Source organism: Pollachius pollachius (assembly GCF_949987615.1).
Source record: "Pollachius pollachius genome assembly, chromosome: 1".
NCBI classification, from domain to species: Eukaryota; Metazoa; Chordata; class Actinopteri; order Gadiformes; family Gadidae; genus Pollachius; species Pollachius pollachius.
Window position 1 is genome coordinate 41,683,030 of NC_136934.1, and position 23,087 is coordinate 41,706,116.

General features: G+C 46.2%; 2 protein-coding genes across 3 annotated transcripts in view; one reads left to right on the forward strand and one right to left on the reverse strand.

Moving 5' to 3' along the window:
* Nucleotides 1-13,680, reverse strand: part of znf407 (zinc finger protein 407) — a gene marked incomplete at its 5' end in the record, with an annotated part of 111,486 nt that extends 97,806 nt beyond the window's left edge. The window contains 2 exons of the mRNA XM_079755028.1: nucleotides 6,768-6,882; nucleotides 11,427-13,680. Coding sequence (XP_079611154.1) covers nucleotides 6,768-6,882; nucleotides 11,427-13,680 — 2,369 coding nt within the window. The remainder of the gene's footprint in view (nucleotides 1-6,767; nucleotides 6,883-11,426) is intronic.
* A 4,268-nt stretch (nucleotides 13,681-17,948) lies between these two features.
* On the forward strand, nucleotides 17,949-22,901 carry tcaim (T cell activation inhibitor, mitochondrial). 2 transcript variants are annotated; one of them, XM_079729713.1, is made up of 11 exons: nucleotides 17,949-18,002; nucleotides 18,556-18,648; nucleotides 18,861-18,993; nucleotides 19,083-19,233; nucleotides 19,658-19,913; nucleotides 20,208-20,330; nucleotides 20,513-20,610; nucleotides 20,765-20,856; nucleotides 21,153-21,385; nucleotides 21,719-21,850; nucleotides 22,132-22,901. In XM_079729713.1, the coding sequence occupies exons 2-11, from the start codon at nucleotides 18,611-18,613 to the stop codon at nucleotides 22,355-22,357; spliced, it is 1,482 nt and encodes a 493-aa protein (XP_079585839.1). In that variant the 5' UTR covers nucleotides 17,949-18,002; nucleotides 18,556-18,610; the 3' UTR covers nucleotides 22,358-22,901. The 2 variants fall into 2 exon arrangements, with proteins under 2 accessions (XP_079585839.1, XP_079585840.1); XM_079729714.1 differs by having other exon boundaries at nucleotides 17,957-18,023.
* Nucleotides 22,902-23,087: the final 186 nt, after the last annotated feature.

Genomic DNA, 23,087 nt, shown 5'->3' on the forward strand with positions numbered 1-23,087 from the left:
TTGGGAGGAGGGGGGGGTGGGGGGGGGGTATTGCTTCCGAACCCTTAAAAGCCCCTCATGAATATTAAAAAGGCCCTTGGCAGCCGGTTGCTCCGCCACAAGTTTTCAACCGCCGTAATGTGCCCGTTTGCGCTGAGAAGGGCTCACTCTGGATATCAATTAAATCAAGTCCTGTCAGTCTGATAGCCCTCTCAATGGAGGGACAGCCCATTCCCCCCTACACGGCAGCTCAGCATTGTGTCAACCATCCATCTCTCTTCCTCCCGGGCCCCTACCCGGCGCCGCGCCGCGACTCCTCCACACTTCCTCCAGCTATTTCCATCAGCCTCCTCCTCGTCCTCCACATACACCTCCTTCCTTCTCTTTCAACCCCCCCACCACTCGCCCACCCTCCTCGCCATCTACCTTACCATCACCCTCTCTTTCTCTCCCTCTCTCTCCACTCCACTCCACTCCTATTTCTCTCACTTTCTGTCCTTCTCACTCTTGCATCTCTCCATCTTCACCTCTCCCTCTCTTTCTCTTTCGCTCACTCGCTCTCTCCCTCTCTCCTTCTCTGTCTCTCAAGAAGCAGCCAGTAACCGATCACACAAATTGCTCCCCTCCACCTTTAACTCCTACTAAATCTTCCCTGCCTTTCCACTTTGCTGAGCCGGGATATTTTATTCCTCCATCAAATATGCATCCCATTAATTAAGTTAAATTACTCCTGACTGCCAAATATCTCCTGCCCCGATGGGTGTCAACACGGAAATGCACGATTGTGAACCTTGCGATGACACGGAGCCACACTTAAACATGAGTTACAGCCTCTCGCAGAGGCCCTGTCCGTGGGCAGATTACCAGACACTCCGGGGGCACGGGAATTACCACCATTCTCTCTCCGGTCACCCCCTCCTTGGTTTTTTAATAAGTGCACAATGGATGACACGTGCACTTTTGACAAAGACAGGACTGATATTTTAATTGCACCCCTTTTTCTCATCTTTGTCTGTCGCACTCTTCTTCTTCTTCTTTTAATTGCTGTTGTTAATCACTCATTAACTTAGACTCTGTGTGCCCCCCCCCCCCCCCAGCTCCAACATTAGTAACATGAGTAGCTCTGTAGAGTACATTTCACAGCTGCACAAAAAGATGTGAGAGAATACAGCCTATGAAGGCTTAGATTAGAGAGTTGGATTCTTCAGGATGTCAAAAAAAAAAAGAACACACACTTAGTTTAGGTAGTTGGATATGAAGACGTTAGCCTGCTCCACATAGAGATCATGTGCTGTGTTCGCTCCTTCTGTTAAACTACTGGTGCCCATTTAAAAGTATCAGGCCCTGGTGTTTGCTTTCCTTATCTAAATTAGATGGAAGACTCTCTACTATCGGGCCCGTGGGCTCAACAATCTTGAGGCCCCTGAAGCTTCGATGACCCCATATCAGACTGCAAAGGAAAACAAAAATGTAATTGGACCCTAATTGGACCAATAGGCTGTTAAGCCTTCTCTCCCTCCCAGTAGATGCTGCCAGTAGAGGCTCACTTGCTCCCCCGTCTTTCCCAGTAGATGCTGGGAGGATGCTCAGCCATTTCCTCTAAAGGAAAAAAAGTTACAATGTTATTAAATTAATTAATCTTTGGGAAAAACAGGCGCTAAAGTTAAAGTGACTGGCATACACAGATCTCTTGTCCCTGAAGTGTTTCTTGCATCCTAATTTGAAGTGTAAATTAGATGGCAAAATTGTTTTAAAAAACGACTGCATGATATTTGCTGAGCCTCATTGTTTTCTTGATTAACAGAAGGCTATAAAGTCCTACATTGTTTAAACTCAGGAGTACAACCAGAAAGTATGTCACGAAGTAAAGATTGTTATGCCATGAGCCAAGAAACCAAGAAAGTCTCCCCTTTCTTTGTCAGTTTGTGTGCGTGAGTCTAAATCAGTGCGCGACTGTGTTTCCATTGCAAAAAAAAAACAAAACATTAATTGACCAACATCAGCCCAAGGCTACTATACACATCCAATCCATTATGCCTCGCATTTATCGTGATATGAGGGGCAGGGGGGTGTGTGTGTGTGGGGGGGGGGGGGGGGGGGGGGGGGGGGTGTCTGTGTGGAGGAGGAGGTGGAAGGAACAGGCTGTAAAGCTGTCCCGGTCATAAAGAGTGATCACTACACACAGAGTCAAAAGAGAACTCAAAGCTTCCCGAGTCGTACGTGCTGCACCGCACTCGCTGTGATCGGATCGAGTCCCTTACATACTTAACCTTTAAAGACCGGCCTCTTCTGCATTATCCTCCCAATGACCTTTAAGCGTTACTTATTTAATTCCCAATAATGGCACACTTAATTCAGTTAAAGGCATTAGGGCAAAATGTGTTTATTTTGGTAAAGCCGCACATCAACTGACACTGCTACTTGGCGGCCGGTTCCTTCCGATCTGAAAAGCGATACATCTTAATGATCGTACGAAATGCCAAGGCGCAATCCTAAAGTCTGAAATCAGGATGATTGCAATGACTGCCATTCCCTAAAATTCATTTGAGTTACGCCGAAGAAAGGGCTTTGCTGACATCGGCCTTTCAATGTTCGCACTGTTTACATCTGCTCCGTATCCGTTTGACGGTGCTGGATCCAGAGCGCCCGGGCCCCAAACATCCCTGCCAGCACATGACAACACACGTTAGAAGTCACACGTGAACAGTCATCTCCATCATCAGCTCCACCCTGAGCCTCCAGAAAGGGTTTCAAAGCAAAAGGTCCGAGAAGCGTACGATGGAGGGCTTGTATTGAAATGATCTCAACCTCCCCCCCCCCCCGCCCCCCCCCCCACCCTGTGCGCCAACCCCATCCCCTCCAGCATGCTCAGCACAGCACCAGCGGCCTTGTGCCCTTTCCTGCTACGCGTGCCGAGGATCTTAGCAAAGTGGCTAATGCACGTGATGATTAAGTGTAACTCAAACACCATGCGTGTGTTGTTCACGGGGGCTGACAGCCAGTCATTTGGTGCATTATATTCTTGCGGTTTTAATTGCACGCCGCAGACGTCCCCCCGACACGTTATGAGGCGATGATGTACAATTATTTCGGGGGGGGGGGGGGGGGGGGAGAAGGAGGAGGATAGGGGGGATCAGGGTAGTGACATTATAATCATCTACATAGGGATCCTTCTCATCGGCAACATTAATGTTTAAATGAAAAGGAGAGGGAGGGGGGGACCCAAAAAAAAAAACATAAAAATAGTTCGTGGCTGATTCCATTGGGGGGATTATAGAGAATCACGTCAAGGAGAGGGAGCGGGGATGTGCGGAGACAATAGAAGTGTGTGTGTTGGGGGGGGGGGGGGGGGGATGTGGCGTTAAGTGACGGCTTTCTCTGGATAAGCAGCCCCGCTAAGATGCTCCTTCCCTCTGTCACAGGCGGGGCCTCGGCAGCCCGGGCACGCGGGCCCCGGGCATTAAGGCACATTACAGCGGATGAGCCCCGCAAAGGGCGGAACTGATGTGCTATTCCGGGAGCAGCCCAGACATCCTGGTAGACAGGCCGGGACACAAAGGGCCTGACATGAGCCAGCCCCATCGCGGCAACACAAAAAAAAATCATGCGCACACACAGACACACACACACACACAGACGGAGCATACAAAACGCCCAGCACTGAGAGTGACATTGTGACTATATATACGGAGACAGACACTAAGTCAAGTGAAGTGCAGCAGTGAGACTATCGCGGAGACACTGGGGCGATCTCTCAGAGCAAAGAGGACGCATTTGGCCTGCCGGGAAAAACAAACTTTCGTAACTATGCTGAAAGCAACAGTTCTTGAGAACTCACTCCCCTCCTCTCCCCCCCCCCCCCCCCCCCCCCCCCCCCCCCCCCCCCCGCCCCCCTGCTGCTCCCACATTCCTGCAGTGACAGTGGGAACAGCAGCTTATGACCCATAATTATAAAGCTGGTGTCCGCAGGAGGACAATCGGAGTCCAGCCCAGTGTTAATACTTCCAGTGCCTGAGCCCGGGATATTAAACCGATGTCTCAAAGCATTTAGACTGGCGATGCATTATTTAACACCTACAAACAGCGCTGGCCTTCAGTGGCATCTTTGGGGAAAAGGAGGGGGAGAGCCGCCAAGTTGGCTGTTGTGTTGGTGGTGGGGGAGGAGTGGTGGTGGGGGTCGGTGGTGAAGCCAGGCCCTTTCTTGGAGAGATGATGGAGGGTAGGGGAGCATCATTAAATGGCCCCTCGCCCCGCTGTGGTAGCAAAAGAGAAGCCCAACAAGCCGGGGAGCATAAGACAAGAACCTGCCTCCACACGTGCAGCCGGTATGGCTGCGTGTCACGGAGTCTTTCTTCTGACCAATTAAATATGAGAAATCTTTCCCTTTGCATGCGAGCGACCAATTTGCGTTTTCCCGCTGCTTTTGCACCTCCAGGATTCCGGTAATAACCGAATGAGGACAGGAAGATTGCTTAAAAAAGAGTAGACGGACGTATGACTGCAGATGGAGGAAGAGAGCGAGTGAGAGAGAGAGGGGGAGAGCGAGACGTAGGGAGAGCGAGAGGGCGAGAGAGAGAGAGAGAGAGAGCGAGAGAGAGAGAGAGAGAGCGAGAGAGATGTGCAAAGCACCAGACATACCTCCTGTGTTTGATTGGCACGGCGGTCAGGGGTTCCAATCTGTTCTGGCCTTGATTTGCATTTCTTAATGAAATGCCACAACAATATGATCTTTAAGGATCAACAACTTCCCCGGCTCCTGAGCAGAGGCTGTGGGTGTCCGAGGTGGAGTGTGAGTGAGGTGAACAGCTTAGGAGCCGTGCGTTCAAACGTCACCTCCATCACTGACTCGCAGAGTCACCACGAAGGGCCATAAGGTTCACGAGGAGGAGCACCCATCAAAACAGAGAAGGGAGGGAGGGAGGGAGAGAGAACCAGAGAGCAAGGTAGACAGACAGACAGACAGACAGACAGACAGACAGACAGACAGACAGACAGACAGACAGACAGACAGAGAGACAGACAGAGACAGCAAGATGAATAGAGAACTAAAGACATAGAGAGACAGAAAGAAAGAGACAGTGAGAAAGATAGAGAGTGAAAGGGAGACAGGGAAGAAGAAAGATAGAAAAGAGAAAGAGAAAGAGACAAAGCAATATACACTTGGGTAGTTTTCTTAAAAACTTAACACAAAACTAACAAAAGCCATGGGGAATGGGGATGGCAGGATACTAGCCTACTCGAATGCCAATGATGGCAATGAATAGACAAGGATAAAAAGTCGATGGGAGGACCGTAGCTTGCCTTGTCAACAACATAATTACTAACAAATTGGAAAATGCCCCGTTTTGTCATTAAAGAATATAGCCAATACAAAAGTGCTGCATGAAACGAGCCTCAGCTTAATTGGAATGACAAATGGTGCTAATAAGAGAATACCCCATTAGAGACAACTGTTTTTTCTTTTTTCTTTTTGCATTTTTTACTTGCCCAGCAAAATATTAAACCACCGTTAGTAACCCCCGGAGAAACCCTAGCTAAATAGCCCTATAATCTTACTTTTCTAGGTCATACAAAGTAAAAAAGAAAAAAACATAAAAAAATTATATTACATTATACCTGAAACATGGCTGCCCATTAGCAAATGCTTTGGATTTAGATTAAGAAAACTATATCATTCCATTTTATTTAAAAAAACACCTTAAAGTAGGATTGCACTGTGTGTGTGTGTATGTGCGTGCGTGCGTGCGTGCGTACGGCGCGTTGGCCTTAATGAGGGTGCCTTCTGGAGAGTTCTTTGTTTGCTGCTCTTTAGTCACAGGCGGAGTCGACCAGGTGATCAGTCAGGACTGAAAGTGCACACGGGGATGATTTGTCACCGGCGGCTGGCACTGGCAGCACGCGGCTCCTCCATTTCCCCGTGATTTGTGAAACCGGGGACTGTATTTAGTAGCCCCATTTAAAGGTATATTGCACATGCTTGCAAAGCCAGGACCTTGGTCAACGCCCACACTTATTATTGACAGCACTTTGGGAGGAAACGCCTCAAGATGGAGGACTTGTAGAACACAACACTGACAAAAGCCTCCCCCCCCAGTGTTAGGGTTAGCACATACCCTCACACACAAATACACAAGTGAATTAATGGATTGTTGAAAACTCAACAGGTTTGCACAAAGTTGGACATTATAAATTACCACTGAGTCTTCAGTTGAATGCAACCATTTGAACATGGCAGGATAGTGGAGAGGTTTGCTATTGTATTGACGCAAGATTAAATATGGTCTATATGTAGTTGAACTAGGACTACTCCACTATAGGCGAATCAGAGTATTGAACAGGCCCCAAACTAACATACATAAAGTTATACTATCGAATGGACTACTCTGGGCATGAGGCATGATGAAATATTACCTTTTCAGTTTACCTAACCGTTGATGAACTTCCAACTTGACCAAAGAAGAAAAGCCCCGAACTCCCAGAAAGCCCCCTCGCTGGAGTGAATCAAGGATAAGCAGGCCTTGAAGTAGTGAAAGCAAAAGGGATTCCGAAACATGAACAAAGACACACAAATCACACCAGCGCTACCTTTAAACCGGTCAATTAAGGCCTACGGTAACTTTAGAGAGACACTCTTGACTTCTGGGCTAAGAGGTTTACCTCTTCTGAAGAACGAGACTTAACACAAGGACCTTTGTCTGCAAATGGATAGATAACTCCACTTCCCCAGCATCAATTACCACTGCCCGGCCTCGCGCCCCGGGCTCCGTCTCCCACTCTCAGGGACTCACCCGCACATGTCACACTTGTACTCCCTCATGCCCAGGTGTCTCTTCACGTGGTTCCTGGCATCCCCCAGCTGGGCGGTGGCAAAGTTGCAGATCTTACATTTGAAGGGTTTGGAGCCTGTGCAGAAAACACACAAAAAAAAAAACAGCGTAAATAACTTCCCGGGTCAGAGTTACAGTGGTTTTGAGAAGGACAACACTCAGGGGACGATTATATCATTGATGTTTTACACAGCATTGCCATGGATTTGTCCCTTTTTTTTTTTAAGCACATCATGGAGGTGACGACGATGAGTTCCTCCCCTGTGTACATAAGGCTTTAAAACACCTCATTCCTGAAGTCAGGCGCCCTTAGTTTGGTCTCCACGAAAGTTATGTGTCATCTGCCGGGTGCCAGGCTTCCTCTCTCACCCTCTCACCCTCACCATCTATCTATCCTTGTCAGTGTCCTCCGCCTCATCTCTTACCTACTCTTCCTTTGCCTGTGGATGCGTAAATTGGATTGCAAAGGTCAGGCAGTATACGTAAATCAATTCTGCACGCGCCTATACCTACCCCCCCCCCCTCAACACACACACACACACACACACACACAACCAGTTCCATCATTAAAGTGCTAATCACTCTGGCGGGCTTGGCGGGGAGGTTTCTCCCTAATTATTGTCATTAATAAATCCGGAGGGTGGGGCAGCGTTTGAGAGAGTGCCACAGCCCCTGTCCACCATCCGTCACTTAAGAGCAGAGCAGGGAGAGGGGGAGGGCTGCCGGGGGCACTTTACCCTCTGTCTCTGGGTGACTGGGATCTCGGTATTAATAGGTGGACCAGCACGGCAGCATGCACCACACCACCGCTTCCAGCAGGGGGAGACCATTTGCTGGGTTGTGTTCGCAAGCAATGTCCTCCAAGTGCAGAGACAGAGCAGCATTCAGCTTGTTTACATGAAAGAATAAGCGAGAGATTCACTTTTACAGCTGTTAGTTGGCAGTTTCCAGAACACTCATTAAAAAAAAAAAGGAAACCCGATGTAGATATGCCCCCCCCCTCCCCACACACACACACACACACACACACACACACACACACACACACACACACACACACACACACACACACACACACACACACACACACACACACACACACACACACACACACACACACACACACACATCCACAAGTATGATGTACACATATGCATCTTTCGAGTCAGCAGCCCAACTATCTCCCAGCAAACATCCCCGAACGCCACGATATTAATTCCAGGGGCAGCCGCTGATTTGATTAAGCACTTTGTGTAGATTACTAATTCGTTCATACACGGTTCACTTGCTGTGAGCTGGAAATACGACACATCGAATTTGGAGCCAGTAACGAAGATTGAAAGGCAAGCCTGTGCTAACAAGGCCCATAAACAGGCAGCGGTTGGGGGGGTTGGGAACCAGCAAGAGCAAATAAGAAATGTCTTGATTACAAATGTCCCTGTGTTATGTTATGCCTCAACCAACACAAACAAGCTTTTGAACAAAAAGTACACATGGGCAAGGATGAACCTAAACTCTATGCAAAGACACACAATGATAAAACACCATCATCCCCACAGACAGGGAGGCGGGCGAACCCCAAAACACAAACGCACTCCTGTTCCTCAACGTGCACCTGCCGGGCAAACAAACAAGCAGACAAAATGCAAACAAACGTCCTCCTACTTAGAAACATGACGAACTAAAACAAAACACAATGGAGGACCGAGGGGAGCAGAGAGAGACGAGCTGCATCGCCCAGAAGGCGCCTGGGCTGAGTGCAAGACGCGGGCGGAGAGAGAGAAAGGGGGGGAGACAGAGACGTTACATCGCTCAGTTCACACATCGTATCACATTAATACTCCACCACTCCACTTAAACAGCCTCTGTGAAACCGAAATTGACCATCAATGCGGTGTCATGTTAAATTAATATTGCCATCCACACAGGGGCGATGTGGGCCCTCTCTCGCAGCCTGCTTGAGACGGTGTGGGGATGACTAATTCATTTCCTGAGAGCAGGGAAGCGCTCCTGCAATGTTTCAATCCACTTCGGTGCACCTCCTCACCCTCCTCCTCCTCCTCCTCCTCCTCCTCCTCCTCCTCCCCCAAAGCCCACCTTCCCCCTGCTGATGTCAAAAAGCCCTGCACAGAGACGACATTGCTCCATTTGTGGCATATTGGCTTTCAAGTGTTGTACAGATAAAGTGCTTAACACGGACGATATCATTGAGAGTGCATATGCATACGCACATTAGCGGGCAGACCTAAGACAGGATGTGTTCCATTATTCCTAGCGCCGTCATGCGGCGTGGTATACTTTTAAGCCAGGCCGCGTTGACACTAACATACGTGAACATCTCGCTTATTCCTGTAACACCCATGGCCTCCCTCACGTGATTGTGCACACACGCCGAGTGTGTGCGTGTGTGCGTGCCTATTAATCTTCAACTCCCCGAGCTCAGCCTGAGGTCAGACAGCGTGCTCCGGTGAAAAAGTGACCAATTTACCTCAAAATGCAAAGTCCAGCCGCGCTCTCATTGGTAAAATGTGTGTAGGCCCGCATTGTGGGGATGGGCGGGGGGTGGTCCCTAAAAGGGACAAAGTGACAAATCTGTGTGCAGCCTCCCACTGCCATCCCCTGATTTCCCTGATTAATCAAGTGAATGGGACGTAGGTCTTAATTAAAAGGAGCTGGACTGGCTCCCAGCTCGCAGACCCCTACAGTCTTGCTCTGCGGCCCCACAAACAGCCCTGCCGGATAAATAGCTTGTTACATTCAGAAATTGAGAATTATTCAACATAATGAGACAACTTAGCAACAATAATAACTGGCACATGTTGTCAGAATGAAGTGCCATCGTCCTGGCACACTACATGCCGGGGCAAATGGAAGGGAGAATGGAATATACGCACACACAACAACATAACTCACTTCCATAAAACAGAAAGTGAAACTCAAAAACAGGACATAATTCAGTGTAAAAACCCCAGGATGTGTCCTTGACTTTGCTTTAAATCCATCTGTTTTTAGGTCCTGTGTCAACGCTTTCATTTTCTTAAGTAGCAGTGGCTCCCGGGTGTGCTAAAACTCCAGGAATAATGGCTCAGAGTAAGAGGCGTGACGACACACAGACGAGGCGCTCTAAATAGAGATAAGGAACGTCATATAAATCATAAAGATTCAAGCCTATTAAGAGAGATAAAAGTTATGCTCTTTTTTGCTTCGGCGCCTCTTCTAAGGACTTGACCATGCTATGGCTGTGAGGGCTAGACAAGAGGAATTGCCAGAGGTGAACAAAAATGAGACCTAATGATTATGATTACTTTGAGTACCCACGCTTTTCTTTGCTGTGCTCATTTTCATTAGCGTATCTTGTTACTTTATACGGGAAAGTAACGATCTAAGTGAATGTATTGGTTGTCCTTTTTTTTCCCCAATTGCAGTTCACTTCAGGTCGGAACCACTTTGAAATGTAAGCCCAAGTGTTCATTTATTTTGGGAAACATGAATGCACATCATGAAAACAGCCTATTCAAACGCACTGTGCAATCCACCGGGCAATAACAATGGAGATGAGGCAGTGTTTCACAGCACTGTGACTCCTGTACCAACGGCCGCTGGTTGACTCTGGACCTCAGACCCTTTTTCAATTAGCCTTCCCGTCACATTTAGACTCATATCAGCAGGCTAGCAGGGGGTGATTTCACAAGCCTGTAGACGCAGAGCATGCAGAGCCGCAGACTTACAAATTAAGGTCCCATTAAAGATTGAGCTGAAAAGCGGACGGAGCTGAAGGGAAGTAGGGAAGGGCATTTATTGATGGCGCCCTCACATTTGCTTCCTGCATTAAGTTGATTTTAAAAGCAATTAATACACACGGTCAGGGAAGAGTAATGGAGCTCCCTCTCCTAACTCGCTGGACATTCCCAGGCCTCAGCCCTGCCCAGCACTGCCCTGCTTTGCATTATAAATGACAAGATAAATCTTAATGGATAGGGGATAATCAGATAGCCATGAAGGCTGACACACACACGCTCGACTTCACATACGAGCATGCACACGTACGTATAGACGAGCATGGACGTACAGACACAAGGGAAATTAAGGGCTTTGAATACGTCTGCATTGATTATTTTAAATTATTAGCCCAGCCTCCCTCGGACCTGCAATGCTTTTAGCCTAAGCTTTAACACATTTACAGAGACTTATTGACTCTAATTACAACTGAGTCTCGGTAATGGACACATCAATTATGAGTCTCCCATGTCTTTGACCAGGCGTTGCATAGGGAATCCTAATCTGCGGTCCATTAGAGTCTCTCTTGCTAGTCTGCAGCTCAATCAGTCTGTACCTTCACCTCTACCGAAACAGCCATTACCTGACTGGACTAGATAGGGGCCTAAACATTAGCCTGCACTGCCACAAATGAAGCCACCCTCTATCCACTTGATCACAAAAAGGCCTACTGGCAAAAAACACTAGTCTAACCTGTGGAAGTTCTCTGTGTGATGGTATATATGGCCGTCGGTGGGACAATGACAAACAATGGAGAGCGAGGGAGAGCTAGCAAGATCAGGAGAGAGAAAGAGAGAAAGGGTGAAAGGAGAGAGACAAAGGGATATGGACTGTGGTACATACCGGTATGCGTGCGCACGTGGGCTAGGAAGGCCATGGAGTTGCTGCTCTTGCACACCTTGCCACAGAACTTGCACACGCTGCCCTGGTTCTCCTCGCGCTCGCGGTTGATCTGCTCCGTGTCCTCAAGCACGTACTTGTTGACCTCGCGCAGGAGCTCCTCGTGCTTCTCCTTGATGTGCACGAACAGGTCCTGCTCCGTCTCGAAGCGCTCCGTGCACTTGACGCACTTGAAGGAGGCCCCGCCCTCGGGCAGCTCCTCCACGCTGTTCTGCTCGTTGCGCAGGTGGGCGGCGCTGGTCAGGTGCTGGTGCAGGTTGCTCTCTGTGTAGAAGGACTTGCCGCACACCATGCAGTGGAAGTGCTTCTCCTTGGTGGGGTGCTTCATGGAGATGTGCACGTTGAGGCCGCTGAGGCCGTCCGCCATGAAGCCGCAGTCGTCGCAGCGGATGCGCGCGCCCCGGCCTTCGCATTTCACCCGGAGCCGCGGCCGGATCTTCTTGACGTGCGGGCTGGTCCGGACGGTGGGCAGGGTCGGGAGCGCCGAAGACACCCGGGTCGGACTGACGACCGCGGCGGCCTCTCCCTCCATAGCCGTGCCCTCTTCCTGGGCCTTCTCCCGCTCCATTAGTGCCTTGATGGAGAAGATGCAGGCGTCGAACGGTGGTGCCTTGGACATCTGCGTGTCTGGGACGGGCTCGTCTACTTTAGCGTCTGCCATCTCCTCGTCGCAGTTGATGGGGGCGGTCTCCATGTTCTCTCCTTCCTCCGGGGGGTTCCCCTCTTTGGGTGGATGAGTGATATCTGGCAGCTCTGCAGGAGTCTCCTTGGAGACAGAAGTTATTGTCTGGTCGCCTAGCAAAGATTCGTCACCAGACGGTTCATTCTGGTACAGTTGGGTTTGGGTTTGGGGCTCATCACCTGCCATTTGGGGCTCACCACCTGCCACCTCCATAGAATTCTCATCAGGCTTTTCTGTGGCCGTTCCTGGACGAACAGGATCAATGGAGGTGTCTGCATCTGCTTCGCCATCTTGCACCATTTCCTCTTCCTGTGGAAGCGGAAGTGTGATTTGATCAGCACTCTTCTGAGTCTCCTGGTATTTCTGGCTCTTCTGCTTATGTTTGTCCGTGGTGGAGTGGCGAGACATCTCCCTGCTTGTTACCGCATAATAGCTGCATGCTAGACAGACAAACTCAAAGTCCTTGGTGTGCTTCCTCTTTACATGGCTATGGAGGGAAGGGATCGAATGGGCAACAAAATCACAATGGCTGCAGGCGTTAACAGAGTCATATTTACTCTTCTTCTGGCTGGTGTCTGAATGTTCACGGTCTTCTTTTTCATTTTCGTCAGAGCCAGCACTGTCTGGTCCAGGCTCTCCATCTGAATCCTGAGAACTCTCTTCAGCTATCTGATCGGAAACCTCTATGGGATCCTGCTCCTGTTTCTTCCCTGCAGACTCTAGCACACGACGAACATGCTTTTTGGTAATACAGTGGCGGTCCATGTCTCCTTTCGTTACGCAGCTGTAGTTGCAGAGCGTGCAATTGTAGCCATACTCCTTGCTATGTTTGCGGCGTACATGTACATTCAGGTTGGTAGCATTGGACACGACTAGACCGCAGTACCCGCATGTGGTGGTGGACGTCTGCTTGGGCCTGCCTCTTTTCTTCTTGGCTGGTTGCGGCTCATCCAGTTTCTCCCCCTCGGCCAGCTCCACTCTAGCAGCCTCCACTGCCTCCTCAGCCTGCCGGTGGCCTTCGGACAGCGGGACCCCCTCTCCATCGCTCCCCTTAGCCCCCTCATTTACCAGAGCACCGTCCCCAGTGCTGTCTCGGGTCACCTTCTCAACACAATCTTCAAAGGTGGCGCTGGCCTTGCTGGCATCCCCTTCCTGGTGCTGCTTGTGGCCTTCGGAGGAGAGGTGGGCGGCCATCCACTCGGCAGAGGCCGTGAAATAGTGGCACAGTTTGCAGTGGAACCATTCCGTACTGGGGTGCTTGACTCGAGCGTGGCTCTCCAGCAAGGCAGGGGTGCTGACCCTGAACTCGCAGCTGCCGCACTTCAACTGGAACCTGCTAAGCATGCGCTTGGGTGCAGCACTCGCTGGCACGTCGGCCAGGTCGCCGGCCACAGTCTCAGTTGCTGCTGTCGCCGTCACCTCGTCCTCGTTCTCGTCCTCCTCCTCCTCGTCCTCCTCCTCCTCCTCTTCCACATTCTCCTCCGCATCGACTGAAAAGACGAGCAGTCCGTTCATTATTCTATTTTCACTCATGATGTATTGAAAAACCAAACTTAAAACAATCTTTTTATATATTTGTGTATATTGTGTATATAAAATATTACATGAATAATAAATAATAAATTAACTTAACTACATTCATGTATTAAAACTGCTTGTTTGATTCTTGCTAGCAACATAAGCACAAAAAGTGCTGTGCATATTAAGCGGGAGGGGAGAAATGTGAAAAAAAATATCGAATTCCAAGCTTTATTCTGTATTTATTCAGCCTCTAAGGAAAACAACTCTATAGCTTACTGATGAGGAGTGCCTTGTATACCTTTGAGACATAGTGTTTATCTTGGCCATTAGAACCAAGACAACACTGTTAAATTGTTTTTGTTTTATTAGTATATCTGCAATAATGTGCAATTCTCTGAATGTATTGGATTATTCCATTTGCTTGATGAGTATCTTCTTTCTGCTTTTTAGCTTTGAGAAGACAGTATCCGTCAAATAATGTTGTGTTGAGTGTTGCGTCTGTAGCCCATGTATACTTACATGTGTACGGCGTGTCTTTGGCATGTGTTCTCTTAACATGCACCTCAAGGAGAGATTTATCCCAGAACTCTTGTCCACAATAGTTGCAAGAGTGAATAACTTTGGGTTTTGGGGTCCTCTTGCTCAGTCTGCGCTCCTTCGTGGGGCTCTCTGGGTCCTCAGTGGCTGGCTGTACGGCCACTACTTTCTCTGTCTTAACAGAGCCCCTTGCATATATCCCATGGTCTTTGGCTACAGACTTTAATTCATCAGCTGAGTTTGGGTCTGATTCCTGGGTTTGGTCTGACTCTTTAGAGGTTTCTTCCTCCTGAGCAGGCTCCTTGGGAACTGTAGCTGTAGCCGTTTGTGAAGCAGCCTCGCCATCTTGGTCCGGCTTGGTTCGCCTTCTAGCTCTCTTCCCATGTTTCCTTGTTGAGTGGATCTTCAAGGCTCTTGGGCATTTGGCTAGGAAGCCACAGATGGAACAGAGGTCATTACCTTCTGAGGAAGGTTGGTCTGGCTTCACCTTGTCTGCCGACTTTTCCTCATCCACCTCCTTCCCCTCCTCCACTTCATCAGTCCCCGCAACTACGGTGGCCAAGGGTTTTTCGCTTAACTCTATCCCCCCATCGTTGGCTGTATGACACTTCCCTCCGGACTCATCTTGATCATGCTGTTCCTTAGAAACCGCTTTGTCCGACGTCAATAAGACATCCATGTCATGGCTTGCCGGAATATAGAGCGAACGCAGTTTGTTTTCCTCAATGATTTGACAATACCTGGAATAAAGAAAAGAATAGCCTTAATAGAGAAAACATTGCCTTTATTGACATCATGTGGGCCAAAGATATAAATAAATATGGATGAAAATCACAATGTTTGTTTTCTACCAATAACCATTAAACCGAAGGCCCAAAAAATGGTACCTGTCGCCATCTAGTGTTTTGGGGAGACAACTGTTCACCCTCGGCGACTATGCACTAGTAATTGATGCAGCTTGTAGTTTGTTTGTATTGTGGAAAACTGTTTTAGTGTCGGGCTCTAAAAAATGTGTTTGAACAACCATGTTTGTTCTCTCACAGGTTTGTATGTTAATTATTTTGTATCCATGCATGTTTATGCTGGTTTCCTTGCATGCATGTGTAATGCACCTTGTTTCCCGCAATGTAAATGTATTAATATATTATATAAATTACAATAATCTGTATTTTAAGAATACATTTCCAATAATTGAGTTGTGTATTGGGTCACTGGGTTGGACAGTTGATATTAATTTAATTATATTGAACCATCTTGCGATATTGTGTTTTCTCACTTTGTAAAAGACCCAGTTTCATAATTGAGGTGCTGGTGCACTTGCTGATGCCTGCCACAGCATGACCAGTGTAAAGACCTCCATGTCACACTGCTTCTTATTAATATACAGACAATATGGACATCATTTATGTAAAGTGTGGGTGCTGTGGGGTTGGAGGGTGTTATTTTTTAATAGATCATATGGATATATGTAAGAAGTGAGGTGGGAGGTATCCGGTGGATGTATAATAAGAACCAAACTCTGCCGCCAACAGATCTCGAACTACCTTCATAGAGTAGTGAACGTTAGCTTTACAGCCACCTAGCTAAACCCTTTCAAAGTTATCTATCGGCTGTTTCTATTGGTCATAATGTGGCATCTCGTGTCAAATGCAGCTATGCTCCCTCATGATACCGATATCAACAAAACACTGTAATGTGTTTTAAATAGGAATGACACACTTAGCAGAAGTTCTAGCGCTTGTTACTCGCTAAACATCTAGCTGCTAGCTAGCAGCATGTTGTTGCCTTTGGTTTTGAGTGACACAAGCAACGTCCAGTTAAATAACGAACTCGGTTACATTGTCCAATCAGAACACGTCTAAGGCGGGTCATACGAGCGCCTAGGCTTGGAAAACGACGGCAGCACAGAGGCCCAAAAAGGAGGCTAACATCGACCTTTGAAACAATGTCTAAAATAGAGTTAAACAGCATTTTTAAAGTTACCATCACATCGACGATATTCCTAGTACAATTATGTGACGCGTAGTGTTGCAATACATATACAATAAAATGTACATACCGCTTAATACGACAACAATTCCAGTGTCCGCGTTTTTGCTGCTAGTCACAAATGGCGTACCGTAGCGTGGCCGGCGCGTCACCAGAGGGCGGCCCTAGACGGGCTTCAGATTTACCTCTTCTCAGCTGATTCTCTCGTCCTTCTATTTTGATATCAAGACGGGTGGGCTTGCTCTATATATTTTTTTAATGATGGCAGAGGAATTCCATAAAGAATTATAAACGATTCTGTGTCTCTAAAAGGCCATTGTTTGTAATGTATTTCAATGAGAAGCAATTGTAGTTGCATTATAATGTTACTGATATTATTGCAGCAGGTACAGCATCCATAACCATTTATGTTTAAAGAATATTGTGTACTGATCTTTAATCAAAAATAGATATTATTTATATTATATTATATTATATTATATTATATTATATTATATTATATTATATATTCTCTCCTTGCCAGCGAGGCACCAAGACATTTATGTGTAATGACTCGAATGACCAGCCCATGATTAATTGCCTTGCATTTGACATCAAATGTTCTCTTTTCCACAGAGTAAAGATTGATTAATGGATATTCTTAATTGATTAAGTAGTCTGACAGGTCACATGGTGATCAATTATAGCCACACAACGAGTACACATTTTGCTTTTGCTGTATTAAAGTCTACTTCATCAAAGTCATAATTATAGCATAGGACAAAGATGGTTGGAAATATAGGTCCTCATCTGCATTTTCTTAGTAGGCTTCATTAGTAATTTGTTTTCTGAATGCTGTCTTTAAATTTAGAAAGAGATCACAAACCTCTCGTAATCATCTCTAGAATTGTCTCTGCGGTCAATCTAAAGCCACCCACTTTACACAGCCTCTTAGGTCCTAAGTAATGGTTTGTCATGTGCAGATGTCATAGAGTATTCATTCAATTTATTGTTGCAGGCATAAAGACCACGTTGAAAGGCACAGACGATTAACACAGAATACAAGAATATAGTAGAATACAGCCCCAAGTACAGGTGCGATCACAGCTTAAGTTTTGGCAAAATGTAGTAATGGCATCTTGTTGAATTTTAAGGTACAAAGCAAGCACCTTGTGCATGTTAACACTATAATATGGACCCCAGCCTGCATGGTAATAGCAGATCATCCTTCAAATTAATGCATTCTGTTGCATTCATAAGTAAAGCGTTGCCTAATTAAAGATAACCCATTATTCATGATTACTATTGTTTCTCTTTCTGGTGAGTTGTCAAGATTCCCAAGTGTGAAAAACAATGTCCATAGTGACTCTGATACAACTGGCTAAATATTTGTGTGGACATTTATCATCTTGTCTCCTGTATTAATCTAAGTCGGCATATCCTTGACAACTATATAAAATACACATTACAAATATTGCAATGCGATACCCAGATTCAGTCACCCATTATTTTCAATTAATTACAAGGTTTATATAAATACAATTTCTCCCACATGCTCCTTTTCAGGAAGAACAAGAGAGGCAAGGATTATGGATTATGCCAACAATCAAGCGCTGTAGTCTGGCAATATATGATATAGTTTATACTTATGCTAAACAGGTACTATGTAGTATTAGGTATACTGCAATTTGACTATGTAGTACAAAGTATGAGCCGCTAGATGTCAGCAAGGTTGCATTTCCAAACCACTAATCTGTGTAAACAGTGTGGATACAAAAACAAGGAAACACAATCAAGTGATCACAGAGAAGGTAACAATAATAATCAATGAGGTTTGTATTTGGATTATAACACCTTATAACCGCTTGTCAACCTCCCCTTTATATGTAGATAACTGAGAGTAAACGGCTTATTCATTCAGACCTATATGAGCATTGCTAGTTAGCCATGTCAAGGTTTCCTTGTTGTGATTTAGCTTCAAGGTTAACATGGCTTAACGTTAGTTCAACCCTAGCCTCACTGGTAACCATACATGCATGCAAGACATGATGTGGGGGACTAACCATTACGTAATCTCCTTATATATGCGTCACAACCTTCCACTGGTTTTCCTGACGTGTACGACTGTTGTCATGTTTCTGAGACAGGGAGTTAAACATGGATGTAAGGTTACTTAAAAACAGTAAGCCAGGAAAACATAAACGGTTATGTTTGTTAAAACATGACATTTACCTATTAATAACCTTTTATAGGCTGTCGTTTTTAAAGGGACCAAAATAAAGGTCACAAAATAGGGACGTCTGATTGAATTGAAGCTATCTCCACAAAAGACCAACCCCATATTTGACTTCTCTTTTGCGACAGGAGAACAAATGATGCGACTGCTGCGGAGATGTTGAACGGCTAAACTGCGCAAGCCATGTCCCTAAGCACCCTGCTGCGCTGTGCTTCAATGAGGTCGTACATAACAGTTTTGTGATCACTGCTGTTTGCCATAGAGATTGTATCCTATGTTGAAGGTTTATCCACAGCAGGAATAAGATAAGATGTACTTTACTAATCCCAGATGGGAAATTTGGGAAGACCGTCTACCTATACCCTTTCAGTCATAACAATAAGAAAACGTTCTCATCAAGACCTGTGTCTCTTTCTTTATCTTCTCTTTTCAGATTTGAGAGAAAGCGCATTGCCACACACTTTGTGCTGCAGAGAGCCTTGTCTGGAGCTGATGCAATCAACGCCCTAAGACCATTTTACTTTGCAGTCCATCCCGACTTCTTTGGCCAGTACCCCAGGGAGCGGGTGAGTTAACAACCTATGCCGGCAATAAAAAGCAGAACCAAGTGCTAGGAAAGTCGTTAATCTCAAAATGCACTTTGTCTGTTTAATAGGAAGTTAATGAAAATTCGTTGAAGAGGTTGAATGGCTATTTGGAGAACCTTCAGAAGCCTGGGAGAAAATCATCCCCGCCAACAAAGCTTACCTTCTATGTTAGGGGAACACAAGATAACGGTGACAATCAGCAAGACATTCTCCCCCCTGGTATGTTCGCATATACTAAGGATTATTAAAGGTGCTCCATCTAAGATTTAAGAGCTTTTTTTTGTAGAAGTTGTTAGAAATGGCATAGCCATCTGTCAGCTATAAATACTCAGATTTGGGCTTGGAATTTCATGACTTATTGGTAGCATAGGAGTTTTGGTCTTTGTCTCTGTATGAGACCATTTCGATTTTTGGTATTCATCCCTGATTGGTTCAGGCAATCCATCTTGCCTGTCAATCACGGCAGAGGACATAGGGAGGGAGGTAAAAGAGGTGGTTGGGACACTTTTTTGGGTTGTTTAATTTCAAAGTGTGACTCTCTTCCTCTTCCGCTCCTCACAACGATCAAATCGTATTCACAGCAGCAAGAAGCCACAGTAATGCCTCATCAGTTTTGTGTCTAAGCTCCATGTCTTTGTCCTAGGATTCCGCACAGTGAGCTTCACCCTGCAAACCAAGGATGTGCTGAGCACAGTGACTGACATCCTCAAGTCATGCAGTCTGCCCGTGGAGCACATGAAGGGGATCAAAGCCAGCACGGAGAAGCCAAAGGGACCACCAAAGGCTGGGACACCGTTCGACAGACCGATCAAGTGGGACAAGACCTACTACACATTTACTGGCTACAGGGACCCTGAGCAGGAGCTGGAGCAGGCCAAGCGAGTGGAGCCTACACTCAGGTAAGTTGCATTGCCATCCATGTCACTATGTCGAGTACATGGGACATCTGTTTGTCCTTGAACTGCTCAAGTATATCTCTGTGATTCTCCAATTTGTTCTTGCTCTACAGGCGCTGTTGTAATAGGCTAGTGAAAATATAATAAACATATTTATTGTTTGCTTTTGAGTTTGCAACCAGAGCACAATCAATTTTGTGTAATGGTTATTCAGATCCTACAAAATATGCCTTTTATTTGTTGTGGGCCTGCTATTTAGTTTCTCAACAAGTACTGTGATCTTACTCTGCTTTCAAGCTTGTGGTTGAGTAAAAATGAGCCAAAAGCAACCAAGAAGCACATTGCTAGTCTACCTCGAAGGAATGAGCTCAACAGGCTGAAGACAGAACTGTGCCACAAGTTTTCCCTGGCTGACATTCGGTAATTATTGTTTTGTGGACTTAGAATTCACCCCTTTCCTCATTTTTTACTCTTTCCGTCATTGTGCACGAGCATGAAATGCTAGACATTTGAAACATAAAAGGGAAGACATTACATTAAATACTGAGTTAAATATTGAAATACTGTGGAAGAAAGACGACAACTCCACTCCTATTCTGTAGGTGGCAGCGCAGCTGGGGAATCACCCACAGATGCTGTCAGCTCCAGAGTCTCAGTCGTCTGTCTCTGCAGAACCCTGAAGCCTTGCACTGCCTGCAGGGTACAAAACGACCCTAGAACCTCCCTTTGGAGTGAAGGCGTTTCACGAATCAAGCATCGGGCACCGGCAGCATGAAATGGGTGCCTTTGGTTCACTTGGTAGATAAATTAGCTCAAATCGATGTGATCTTTCTCATTCCAAATTCTCTTTACAGGACATACCATTGTATTCACTGACCAATCGGGAATGAACGCTTCAGGACACGTCATGCTGGGATCGATGGACGTCCACCAGCAGTGGATCAAAGTAACGTGTAATACAGAGTAACCGACCAAAAACCAGCGTTAGACCACAGAGGCTATTTAATTAATTGCTATTTTACAAAAACAAACTGCAATACAATGAAAAAAATAAGGACATGCATCATTCTTTGAATTTATTAACGTCATCATATAAAAATGCATTAATAGAAAAAAAATATTCTTATTGGAATTAATTGCCTGGCCTTAACAACACACATTTTCTTAATATTTGACCCAATATATTTCTGGGCGTTGTGGTGTCTAGTGTGTCCATCCACTTGTCTCGGCGTGCCTCCCCAGCTCATGGAGAGGCTGGCCAGCTACCGCAGCCTGCAGCAGCACTCCGAAGAGCTGAAGGAGAGGATCAGCCTGCTGCTGGGGGGCTCCCAGATCATCCACGTGGAGAGGCTGGGGCCAGTGCAGCCCATCCACACGCACTACCAGGCCCTCAGCACCTTCCACAAGAGCCTTGTGTCCCACCGCCTCCGCCTGCACCCCCGCAGTCTCCAGGGCCTTAGCATGACGCTGGAGAAGTATGCTTTACACATGGACTATTCCAATAAAAATGGACTATTCCAATAAACATGGACCATTTCATATAAACATGTACTATACCAAATGTCCCACCAAAGTTCTTTGGTCTGATACATATCCCTGGACATTTTCCGACTGATCTTTTTGCAGCACTGCTGTGTTGTACTTCTGCCTTGTATTGCACTTGTTTATTGAATATTTATATACTGTTTAATATACTGCCTACCCTCATTTTATTTATACCATATTGCACTTCAGAGATCCTAAACTGCGTTGTGCTGCATTGTGCCGTCTAGTACTAATTTAGTTTTGTACTCGTTGAATGATTCCAGTGACCGGTGCACACCTAGTCTCCATGAGATGGGCCACTTCATCCTCCCCACAAACTGTGACCCCCCAAAGCTGCAGGTCTTCCTGCAGAGACACGCGCCGGAGGCACGAGAGCGCATCCAACGCAAGACACAGTGAGCACAAAGCATATGTTCTTTGTCCATCAGTTACAATGATCACCTTCTGATTGTGAAAGTCAAGAGGTGTAAAATGTATTATGTTGTCGTGAATCCTGATTGTCTCTGTTTTGTCCACACGCTGGCTCTCACCTCCTCCCCATCTGTGTTTCTGTCCGTTGATGTCTGTGTGTGTGTATGTCTGTTGATGTTTGCCTGTCTGTTGTGTGTTTGTCTGTTGATGTGTTTCTTTCTGTCTGTCTGTCTATGTCTCCGTCGGTCGGTTCGTGTGCGGCCAGGCTACAAAGGGAGGAGGACGCGGCTGTTCGAGAGTGTCTCCAGGGCCTGTCCCTGAGGGGCCTCTCCAAGGACCCCAGCGTGAGCTCCAGCCAGATGCTCACCTGCTGCCGACGGCTTCTGGAGCAGCGGCTGCCCCTGACGCAGGGGCTGGTGGTCTGCGTCTCCCACTTCTACTCTGTCATGCAGGACGGAGACCTGTGCATCCCCTGGGATTGGAAGGGCTGACACGAGGAAGCAGAAGGGAGACACAGACACACCTATAGACCTGCACACACACCCACCGTGTCTTTGTATTTTCTTGTTTATTTTCCACACTGGAAAAATGTGATGAATTGTACTATTCAAATATATTTATATATAGTGATTCCAATAGTGTTTGGTCTAAAGGAGTTCAAACTGGGGATTAATATATGATGGGCTTGTCCGAGGAGTGGTGCTCCGAGACTTCCTTGTAAAGGTTTCGAAAATATTTTTTTTTATTATTGCGCTTAGTCAGCTATGTATGCTGCAAGCTAAATTCAATATTATAAATACCCATGGAACATTGAAAAGATTAAAATATGATCAAAGAAACGCATCGATATATTTTCATGTAATGTGTCAGGAAATTTTTGAACCGCAACATAATTACTCTAATAAATAATCTTGTTAGAAATTGTGTGCTTAAATTACAGCATACCAAAAAGGTAAAAATGCAAGTTTAGTTATCAGTATTTGAAATGACTCAAGGGAGCACATTCATATTGGAAAGCTGTTACACAATTTAATATTGCTAACACTAAGCATTCTTAATAAAATTAATGCTGTTCTACAATTACTTTTGAATCAAGGGTGTTGCTAGAATTATGTCATCTTACTTTTACCGGATACTGGAAAAGGTAGTTTGCTTTTGTAAATGAAAACAGAATTACCCTTAATGATAGACAAGCTGTCTTGTTACTTTTGGCTTGGAAAA